The following is a 12414-nucleotide window of genomic DNA, read 5'->3' as shown; positions in this document are numbered from 1 at the left end:
AGAAATCTAGTATATATTTATAGGTATAGTTGTAGGTATATATATAGTTATAGTTAATTTTATAGGTGTCAATTCTCACGCAGCTGTAGTTTCTTTACAATATAATATGTAAATAAAGTATTGTATCTGTAAAATGTTCAAAGTTTGTTTTATATTTGTTACCACTACTAAATTTTTTAAGACAACGACCAGATTAAGCTTTCTGTTTAATTGTTAACACTTTATTTATTAGCATATTTATTTTAATTTGAATAATTTTACAAAAGAAATTTATTTATTCAAGACTGTTTTTAACATTTTATTTATTGAATTCACTGGATTTTTTTTACAGTGGCAAATTTAATAACATCTTATCATTTAACTTACTTTAAGGTTTTTATTTCTGATGGAATTATATTATTTTTGTAAAGCAGTTGCATTAAAATACCTCTCAGATATCAACTATTAATGCTTTTTGGCTGACATTTAATATTGATTTAAGAGTCATTTAGTAAAATCAAAACCAAATTCGATTTTAAAAATAAATCATCTTTCTTAAAATTAAATTAATATAAAATTTCAGTTCTTCTCGTTTTGAAATAGTTTTTTTTAAAAATAATGTATAAATATTTACAAAGTTAAAAACTCGATTGTAATAGATTTCTATTCTGTTGTAAGTGGTAGTATAACAACAATTAAGGTAATAAGGTACAATCATTAAACTACAACAACAATCCCTTATGGTTGTCAGGCCCTACATATTTATTTAAATTATTAATAAATCGTGGCGGTTAAAATCGTTGTAAAGCAAGTTTACCAAATCACAACTCAAAAACATAAAGCACAAAAATGGGTTTATTATATTTTAAAATTAAATAAAATAAATATTGTTGGAGGTTATTTACTAAAGATAATATTTCGAGACTGAAATGAATTTCAATTTATTTTTCATTATCTCATTTTATTTACTCTTTTATAAGTAACAATAGATTAAATGTTTAATTTTATGACTGATGTATACTAGCTCCATGACATGTCTACACTAGCCTCGTATCATGGAAATAGTGTAGACAAGAACATCTTTTTTTTAAAAAAAAATATATATATTATTAAAAAAGTACTTTTTCACATTAGCTATTGTTTCTTTTAAAAATTAAGATAACCGTTCAAATTTTAATGAGAAAAATATTATAGGTGCTTAAAATAATGGTTATTATGTTTTTTTTGTTGGCAAAATAACGAAAAGTGTCCCCAGGAGACCCCTTTCCCTTATCTATTAATCTTTACTATTTAATTTAAAAATAGTTGAAAAATGCCAGAATTATAAAACTTCCAAATTTTTACAGCATTTTAAGCTATGTAATTTCAATTCATAAAATTGAAAATTTTATTTTATTTCATAACCGTCATTGTATAGCCGACCAAATTTTTGGGTTTACGACTACTAATCTTCAATTCCGTAGCCTTGTAATTTTGAACCCAATCCAAAAGACAAGGGAATTCCTGGATAAAGTATTGGGTAAAATTTACCATCGTGGAGGAATTTATGATGGAACTAACCCGAATTTGCCTTACATGGGAAGGAAAATCGCGAAACCTTCCACGGTTAGCCCGACGGAAAGGGGACTCAAACCCATGATCCGTCCGCCATTGAGGATATTTGAGACATTTTTGGGGGTTCTTTAAATCTACTTTTTTTGCGGATCCCTAAGAAAGTGGATAACTTAGTATCGAATTAGAATTTAGCTTAATCAATACATTTATCGCGGGTATTTTCAATTGTCTCTTTTTGCAGACTTCTAGGAAAGAGTATGACTTAGTATCGAATTATATTTCAGCCTAATCGATACATTTATCGCGGTCTTTTAAATTTTCTCTTTTTGCGGACTTCAAGGAAAGAGGATAATTTAGTTTCGAATTAGATTTCAGTCTATTTGATACATTTTTCGGAGCCTTTAACTTTTTTTTAAAGGTCCCCTAAGAAAGTGGATAACTAAGTATCGAATAAGATTTTAGCCTCATCGATACATTTATCGCAGGTTTTTCAATTGTCTCTTTTTGCAGACTTCTAGGAAAGAGTATAACTTAGTATCGAATTATATTTCAGCCTAATCGATACATTTATCAATTAGGCTGAATCGATTAGATTAATCATTAATCGATTACATCTGACATTAATCGATTTTAAATTTTCTCTTTTTGCGGACTTCCAGGAAAGAGGATCATTTAGTTTCGAATTAGATTTGAGCCTATTTGATACATTTTTTGGACCCCTTTAACTTTCTTTTTAATTCCCCTAAGAATGTGGATAACTTAGTATAGATTTATATTTCAGACAAAACGATGCATTTTCGGGAGCCTTGAAATTTTCTCCTTTTTTTGTTACCCCTAAGAATTGAATTAAATTTTAATCTAATTTATTGAAATTTGATTTTATGACTCTCTTATCGAATTTCATTCCTCTTTTTGAGGTTACAAAAATATTACTTAAATATGGACAGCTTAAAAAAATTTTTTTTTTGTCTTTATTATTAGTATTTTTGGTTTTAATTTCAAATTACGGCTTATTGTTTAATTTTTATGAATGACATTTCCCACATAGATAGAAGTGAGGAAGTTGGGTTTAAAAACCCACGCTTTAATTATCACGAAAAATGATTTAAATATATCTTATTTTCTAATTTTGTGATTTTGATATCTATGAATAGAAATGAGACCGAAGTCTGGAGTTGTGTTGAAAGTTATTTGATCTTATACGTATTTTTAATAATAGAAAATTTCAATTGCTAAACTAAATTTGAAAAAAGAAAAAATTATTTAAGGGACGTTACTGGCGAGCAGTCCCGTAGTGCTTTAAAAATGTTGAGCCTGTTGACAAATGCCTCACCCTTACAATAGCTCTGCCTTCGATGATATAAAAATATGTGCTCCTTACAATTCGAATTTTCGATTATTAAATTTAAAAAAAATACATATTTTGTACTTACATTTTTATTTGGATAAATTAGTTTTACAATTGCGGGCAAAATCATTTGATTCGCTCAAGTAGTTACATAAATATAGCAGAATACGTAAAAATTGAAATTGACAATAAAGAGATTCTTGATAAATTCTTAAGGATAGAATAAATTCTTGACCGTTTTCTTGACTAAAATTTCATAACAGTGGCTCCCCCCCCCCAAAAAAAATATATTTATAGATCAAAACTTTTAATAGAGCATAAAAAAATGAAAAAAAAGCAATGCTTATTAAGAAAAAAGTACATTCTTTTTTTAAAAAAATTGCAATTTAAAATATCGTCTGCACTACGATCTTCAATAAGTTTGCATGTAAGCATGCCATAATTAGATTAAAAGTAAATAACTATAATTTTTTTCTTTTGCGCATCTTGTGTGTATATTTTAAATTATTGCGCTGAAAAAAAAGAAGAAAGAAAACAGTCGAATAAAATAGTAATTTTTAGTTTTTATAAACTAGTTTATTAGTCGCAGTTAATGTATGCATAAAATTGATGATATAACAGTAATGGAAAATTTTTAATACTCATTCAAACGTAACTGTTACATAAATGATGTAACTAATTAGGTTAAATAAAATAAATGACATAGATCCATGTGCTATTTTATGCATTACCAACAGTTAGATTTTTCACACAATGAAACTCTTTTCTATTTAATTTCAATTTCACGGTAGAAAGTGCACAATTAGATTTTCTTTTTACACATCTGGTGCACATCATCGAAACACAAACTTTTTTCCCACAGTTAACGACTTTTTTTTTTAAAAAATAAATAAATATTAATGTGATGAGAAAAATACTCCTAAATTATATCCATTACATACGTTTCAGTGTTGTTGTAAGTTGTTTTTTATTTTATTTTTCCTCTGAAGAAACGGGAAAATATTTTTATTCTTTTAAGAAGTTTTTTTTTTCTTCTCAAATCCGATCCATTCATCTGTAACGATATCTTTTTTACGCACTATTTAGGTTGGAAAAGATGAGATTAGAAGAAAACAAGAAAAGCAACAATGAGGAAATTAATGCCGATGACGAACAAGAGATGGCGCTCGAACCAGAAAGAGAATCGTCTATCGACTCGCAAGTTTCTGTTTCTTCTCAGTCTGCAAACAGCAGTGGTGGAGTTGTGAACTCAGGATACTCGCGTGATTCCGATGAGGAGGAATGTTTTGTTGACATCCGAATTCCATCGCAAGACAACGCTGGTGATCATCAGAATCTTGACAGTGCGGTGAACAGATATCTATCATCGTCTACTGAGTGGTGTTTTGTAAGAAGATATCCTTTGAGGATATCTCCTCGTTCACCGCGTATTGTGAGGCTGACTCCTCGTCGTTTGTGGTTTGAACGACACTGGGGAACGGGTCTCCCTGAGGATGACCGACGGGAACAGTCTCCTCCAGCAAAAGAATTAGGTCATAATTCCGATTCGTCTGATCTGTTCAACAAGAAAATAGTGCATAATATTGGTGTGTTCTATTCCGATACTGATCTATGCAGGGATCCAACCGAGGACCCAGTGGACGATGTGCCGTCGGTTAAAAAAGAGATAGGTGCTGCTGACAGCATGACTAGCAACAATGCGGGTAATTTGGGGGAGGGTATGAACCCTTCCCATGATCAACACCCGCGACGTTCGTCCAACAGTTGCAGGAGTACAAGACGCCTTCAAACTCATACACAACTTACACAGGATACCTTTGTTCCCTTGCCGGATAATCCACAACCGGATAATGCCATTAATAATAGTGCACTGCCGGATATACTAAATTCACATCTTCCACCGCCTTATTCAACTTTACCCCCCGGATCAGGAGACCGGGGCGGCGGACGAAGATTACCGCCACCCTCTCACCCACCTCCCCCACCACCCCCTACGACAGCCCCGGCATGTCCACACTTATCTGCAAATCCCCGCAGGACGTCGAGGACTGGGGCTGGCCGCAGTGGGGCTTTTAGGGGCTTCAGCCCTCGGGAGCGGGGTGGAAGAAGGGGCGGCCCCAGTTTTTCGGGTCCCCCTGCAGCCTCTGAATCTGACGAACCTAAACATTGTTGTGGGGTAATGGTCACCCAAACAGTCAGTATTCGGTGGTTTATTGTTATGATAGCTTTTGTAGGACTTTGTTGTGCCATAGTTGGTACTGTTCTTGGTGCTCTTAAAGCCACTGGGAGAGAACACCTGACAGTTTCCTTGCTCATGATTGGTAAGTTACTTTTCAACTTATTTCCTTACTAATACCTAGAATTTTATTTACTTATATTAATTAAGATTGCTTTTCAATGCTTATGTGACACAAACCAATTGATAATTCTCAATTTTTGCAAATCTTTATGAGTCTAAACAATGCAGCATTGGAATAACTTTTCAAATCATAAACGCTTTTTATTTTCACAAAATTAAAGTAATTCTAGACGTTTTTCATTTTTACAAAACTGCAACTTTTCTTCATTCATAATGACATTTTGCGCCATTTTCATGTTAGTACAGGAGACGCTGGTTTAAGATAGACAAAACTTAATCTAACAGCCATGATTAATTGTTACTAATTCATAATAGTTGTTGGAACTGGTTTAAGATAGACAAAACGTAACAGCACAACTCACAATAGTTGTAAAAATAGCATATTATTCGTAACAAAGCGTTATTTCCTGCGAAAACAAAGTTTTCGAAAAATTCCTTAAGATATTGCCACAAAGAGAAATAATCTTTTTTGATGTAAAATTAAAATTGTATATTTAAGTGTTTGGTTTTAAGCAAATAATCAATAAAAATGAAGATGACTGCAGATTCTTAGTTAAATGCATGGAATATTTCAGGGTTGTATTCACACTTATATATTAACTTTTAAAAACTATTAAACGTCAGTGTTCCCAGTTTGGGAACTTGGCCCTTTTTTCAAAAAATAAAGATGAGCAACTTGATTTATTCTTAGCACTGATTTACATAAACTTCTTAGACTTCCAGAATATATAATTCATATCTATCTGAAATAATTTGTGAGCTAGTTTTTTGAAGGTGATAGCTCATAATAAAAATGTCTACTTTATTAAATCACAAATGTTGTACATTTTTTTTCCTTCTTAAAAATTGAGTTTACGGTATTATTCGCAGAAATTCGTAGGATTTAATATCAAGTGAGCTTAGCGCTCAGAAATTTTCTATTAAAAGGAAAACAAATAAGGAGGGGAGGGGGTGCAAAGTAATTTAACGAAATTCTCTCTGTATATAAGCCGTCAGCAAAAGTAGAAAACTGTTTCTCCCCCAATCGAGAACTAATCAATAACATGTTTCCGTCTAAAACGTGCTGCTACCGATGCCACACTTCGCAAACAAACTTCCACTCATTAAGACAATCGGCTCAGAAAGCAGCGTGATTCGTTTTAAGCACATCGTTTGAAACAGAACAGATAATTGATTTAATCTGTTGAACACTAGTCTGTTTTAGCTGACTTCAAATTCTTACAGTTTGTGCAGGGAGAATTTCAGAGTAAGGCCTAATACATTTGTGTAATGTATTGGAAACTAATTTATCATGCTAATTAATTTAGTACAGGTAATGAAATATTCTTAATCACCTAAAAGGAGTTTTGGAAAAGAATTTTTCGTTTGAATAAGCGAAAAAATAATTTTCTAAAAGACACAGGTATTTATCTGACAGATCATTTGTCTATATTGTGAAAATAAAATATTATTAATAATAATATGGCAGGGTTCGATAGCACTTAAAAAAAAATAGGCTGGTACCAATTGTGTTATAGCGAAGATGAAAATTTTTTAACATTAGTTTTCACAGTTTTTTTGAGCAAACGAAAAGATAAACAGATGTCTAGAACAGATGTTAAGCTGACAAATGACTTGTCCAAGTTTCAAAAATTTAAAAATAAATAATAATAGTAATGGGACAGATTTCGTAATCACTTTTAAGAGAAAGTACATTAAACTGATATAAATTGTCGAGGCTACTCTTTCGAACCATTAAGATTGAGTCCTAGAATGTGAAGATCCGTTTTTTATTTTGCGCACTGTACGTAAACATGCAGGCTAAGGTACTCATTGCAAAGAACAATGAGTACAACATCAGAAATGTACGGACACTCGGCCAGGGAGGTCCCTTTGCCAACCCAACAACTTATCAAAGATTCTAAACTCTTCAAGATATTTTTGTTTGGTACTAAAGATTAATATTATAAATATATATAATTCGGATCTAATTTTACATGTCTGCAATATTTTAAAACTAAATTGGTAGTCAACACCGTTGTAAGTGGCAGAATTCGCCAAGTGGATTTGCAGGGCTATTTTTATAAATCCAAATTTGTCTGTGACCTCAGTCATAGGTTATTATAGTAAAAATTTAGATTAATCTGACATACATGAAACAGTTTCAAATGAAAGATACTTGAAAATTTTAAGTAATGACTTTACGTTGTTTAAATTCAAGAACTTTTCAATGATTATTGAAAAGAGTTTAAGCTCATATACAGTTAAGCCTGTAATCAAGAAACTAAAGAAAAAAATCTGTACTTTTTTATTCTTAGCAGGCTTTTTTCAATTCTGGTTTTAAATCTTCATTCGAAACAACATAAGTTAAGATGTTTTAAAAAGAGGTCTCATCGATTTTATCCCTTTTATTTGTTTTCTTTGCAAAAAGAAAACTAAAACTTGGATGAAAAATAATCTGCAGATTCTGTATTAAGCTGCAGAGCACGCTACCGTGCTTCAGGGTTTATACTTCAGGGGTCAACACTAAAAAAATGTTGCAGCATAAACAGGGGTCTGTTTAGAAGAAATTTGGGTCCGTTAACGGACCCTTCACAAAATATCTTTTCATAAGAACGGACCCTTCACAAAATATTTTAACTTAAAAACGGACCCTTCACAAAATAATTTATCTTTTAATCGGACCCTTCACAAATTTGTTTATCTTCATTATTGTTTTGTTAATCGAATAAACCCTTCCCAGGGCAGAAAACAAGAAAGATGGATGTAAACGAACTAAGTTTTGTCTTCGGCAGACGCTTCTTCCTTTATTCGTCCGAAATGAATATTCTGCGTTCAACAGTATAGGCTAAATACCAAATATTTGTATGTTGCATCTCTAATTTAGTAGCAGCAATTGTTTATCTTTTAAAATTAAAATTTTTTTAATTATAATTTTACAGTGTCAAGCTTAATCTTGTATCTCTTTAAAATTGAAAAACTCCTTGAAAAAGTTTTTTTGCAATAACTGGACCCTGGTTGAAAGAATGTGACTTAACGTTTATTTCATATTCACAAATTACAAGTAATTTTTTCACAATTTTACAAAAACGGACCTTTCACAAAAAAAATGTCTGGACAGACCCCTGATATATGTCTTACTGCTTCTTTCATAATGGTATTCTTTTGTATCGTTGCAAAATGTTACTGCTACTTTCATAATGGTATTCTTTTACATCTTTGCAAAATGTTCTGCTTCTTTCATAATGGTATTCTTTTACATCTTCGCAAAATGTTACTGCTTCTTTTATAATGGTATTACAACTTTGCAAAATGCTACTGCTTCTTTCATAATGGTATTTTACGCCATTAAAAAATGTTACTGTTTCTTTCATAATGATATTTTTTTTACATAATTGAAAAATAATACTGTTTCTTTCCTAATGTTGTTTTTTACAACATTGAAGAAATGTTGCATTTTTGCAACATTAGCCAAAAATAAGTCAATTCAAAGGCAGGTTAATTAAAATTAATTAATTCATCTGTTTCGTATTATAATTCTAGAATAAATTGTGTTCAACCGAAGAAACTTAGTTATAAAAAATTAAGTTTATTAGTTCAGGATGAATATAAAACACTCAACTAGCGAGAAAAACCTATCATCGATAATTTCGAAGAATTTCTATCGATTTTTAGATTATTAAGTATCGTTTCGGTCATACTTCAATTATATCTGAGTTTAGCAGACAAGTTGGTGCCATCTCTGTTGAATCATCGATTTTTTAGAAAGCCTTTTTCTATAAAGCTTTTATTGCATTCCTTTTGCAGTGCTATTATGGATATGATATATCGATTGAAATATATCGATTATTGCCTTCACTATGCTGACCAAGAGTATCGTCTTTCATGGCTACAACAAAAATCATTTCAAGCGATGGAAATATTGAATATTTCAAAAATGTCATCATTATTATTCTTTTTTCTAAATTGCATCTTGTTGTAAATTGTTAGAGGTCATTTGTTGTAGCGATAGAGCAGTTACGTTTCTTTTTATACTGTATATGGTATGTTAAAAATATTTTATTCGTCGTTTGTCTTTGGCATTTTTTAGCATTTTTATAGTTTGTCTTTGGCATTAAAATTAACGTTAATTTTTTACATAAGAAATTAAATCAATTTAATTTTTGAAATTAAGTTAAATTTAATTTTATTAAAAATTTTAAAAAAACAGTAAAAAGTGGTAGCTAAAGTTATGGAAAGTTATAGTATTTATTTATGGAAAGGTCGATAATTTTGTCAACTTTATAAAAATTATTATATGTGGATCGGAAATCAAAACATTGTGTTTTTTCAAAGCTAAAGTGGTAGGTAACAGACAGAATTTTTCATTTATTCTTATTACAATTATTAGACATAAGTGTACTAGCATTTTTTTTTTTGTTAACGCATTTTTTATAATAATATTAGTATCCCCAATAATACTAGTATTAATGGGTTAAGAAGTAAAATTTATAATTAATGAAAACGTTCTTAAAATACTTACTACTGTCTTCTTATTAATGAAAATAAAGTCATTTAATTCTATTTCTTACACATACTAAAATAAGTTATTAACGATAATTTTAAAAAAACTGGAAATATTCGGGACAATTAGAAAATACTATAACTATTTAGCTCATAACCCAGTTTTTTTCCATGGCTTAAATTAAATTCTTTCCGACACGATTCCGGTATCTATTATAACTTGCAGACGACATTCTAATTTAAATTGATAAATTAGAAACTGACATGATTATTAATATTCCGTTTCGTCAGTTACCAATTTTAACTGTAACCGAAACCTAGACCGAAAATAACTTATGATTAATTATGGATCATGAGAATGCTAACTATTCTAAGCAGACGAAAAATATAATAAACTTTTTCATTAATGATATTCTTCGAAAAAAATCGTTTGCGTCAAATGGCGCTGAAATTTGGTTATTAGTGAAAGAAGGTTCTTGTTCAATTAAACCTGTGTCAACTAACTCAGCCAAATTGGAGAATGTTGAATAACTTGGCTCCTGGGAGGGCGTAATTAATTGTCGCAGAGAAAGAAGTTGTTGCTGCTATATCAAATCATTTTTGCATGGGGGGGGGAGGCAATTATGTTTTGACATTTTCATCGAGCTATAAGTTGAAGAAAAATGCTGCTTTTTTTGTTAGCTTTCATCGGAAAAAGTAACCGGACTTTGACGGTTTGTGATTCTATGCAATTAGTTTTTAGATTATTTTACGCAAATGGATAATATTATTTTGATTAACTGATCTGATTTTCCCGTTTTATTAGTATCTGCTAAGAGGTAATATTGCGGTGAAATAACTATTTTTTTTTGTTTTATTCTTTAAAAATAGTTAATTTTTTATTACTTTATTTTAATTTAAACCCTATCTCACGCATTTTAGGTACGCCATTTAATACTGAACTACTCTATCAGGCTTTGATTTACGCCTATATCATACAAGGCATGTGTCTTGGGCTTGCTTCTACCAGAGTAAATTGGAATAGAACATCAGTATTTCGTTTTTGAATGGCCAATATTTTAAATATTGCTCAATACATTTTATGTACAAAGATTGCTTTTTTAACTTAATTTTTCTTAAATAAAGACTTATTGAGATTTCCTCTGACCCCCCCCCCAAGAAAAAGAAACTTTAGCTAATGTGTTTAGAAAATTAAAAAAAAATTAAAAAAAAAGAAAAAAAAAGAATGAAACGATTAGAATTACCGATACACATGAGTTTCTTTTTTAAGTAGATAGTAGTTTCTGCGGGGAAAACGACTTGTTCATTAATTAACGAAATAAAGCTTTTTGGCTATTTTCTGGCATTATTATTGCAGTATGTTATTTCACATTATTGATCATTTCTCTCATGTATTATTCCATGAAATGCATGTTGTTTATTTAACACTACAATTTTCTTTTTCCACAACGGAACAAGGAAAATTCCCAGAGTTTGATTGCTTTATAAGCAACATAATCTTTATTTACATGTTCTCAGAACAAATATTTTTCTAATCTGGCTCTGGCAGAAATGTCAGAATCCTAATCTTTGTTATCCACCAATCCACTCATTTTTTGCCATTTACCTGATAAAAACGGAAACGCACGTATCCGGGTTGCTCCGGTTTTTCTTCTTCCCCTCCGACGAAATAGAAGAAGTTAACGAGATTCCAAGCAGAAGCATGGCGATATTTTTTTCTGAAAAGCAAGAAGATAACGCACCGAAACAGAAATAACGATAATAACTACAAAAAAAAGTGTTCCTGTGTACCGGTTAAGATAGGAAATGGGTAGCACAGTGGATTAAAGATTCCATCCGTTTGAGCGTGAACGGGGAGATACTGAAATTGTAGAAAGGCCCTGGCTACTTGGGCAACGTAATAGGTGAGACGTGATAGAAATAGGAATAAAATGCTGGAGGGGCTTAGATACGGTCAAGGGGTTCGCTTGATCGTGAGATGAAAGAACAAAAACGATTTTATTTTTTCTTACCGGCATGGGTAATGTAATGAGTTAGGCAAAGCACTTGTAGCGGTTTGGGAGTCCTTCTGGTACTAATTCATTTGGAACCGTTGATGGAAGGTTTTTATGAGTGTTACTTCTATGGAAGAATGGCTGATTCGGAGATATATTCCATTTCAATAATCTCAGAAACTGTATGCAATCTTTATGAAAATTTCTAAATATAGCCGTTGCTCCGGTTGATTTGAACTTCATCGTGTCAGCGATTAAATTTTTCTACCATTGAAAATTTATTAATTTTTTTTACAATTTGCTGCTTTTTTAAATATGTAATAAAATATAATAAAAAGAAAGTGTATGTAAAGAAACAAAGGATATTTTTCATTAACTTGCATACGTATGACAAATGACTTGCAGTGGATTGGAAGTCCTGGTACGAATTCATTTGGAACCGTTGATTGAAGGCTTTTTATGAGTGTTACTTCAATGGGAGAATGGCTGATATATAGATATATTGCGTTCCAATAATTGCGGAAACTTAATGCAATCTTCATGAACCGTTGATGGAAGGCTTTTTTGAGTGTTACTTCAATTAGAATGGCTGATATGTAGATATATTGCGTTCCAATAATTGGAGAAACTTAATGCAATCTTCATGAACCGTTGATGGAAGGCTTTTTTGAGTGTTACTTCAATGGGAGAATGGCTGA

The 12414-nt window shown here is 31.1% G+C and overlaps 1 protein-coding gene across 1 annotated transcript in view; it reads left to right on the top strand.

The window, feature by feature from the left end:
- Positions 1-12414, top strand: part of LOC107454216 (uncharacterized) — a gene marked incomplete in the record, with an annotated part of 134371 nt that overhangs the window by 8105 nt on the left and 113852 nt on the right. The window contains 1 exon segment of the mRNA XM_071186437.1: positions 3968-5202. Coding sequence (XP_071042538.1) covers positions 3978-5202 — 1225 coding nt within the window.

This window comes from Parasteatoda tepidariorum, chromosome 10 (genome assembly GCF_043381705.1).
Source record: "Parasteatoda tepidariorum isolate YZ-2023 chromosome 10, CAS_Ptep_4.0, whole genome shotgun sequence".
Lineage (NCBI taxonomy): Eukaryota > Metazoa > Arthropoda > Arachnida > Araneae > Theridiidae > Parasteatoda > Parasteatoda tepidariorum.
The sequence above is the reverse complement of the archived record's forward strand: the minus strand, read 5'-3'. Positions and strand labels throughout refer to the sequence as shown.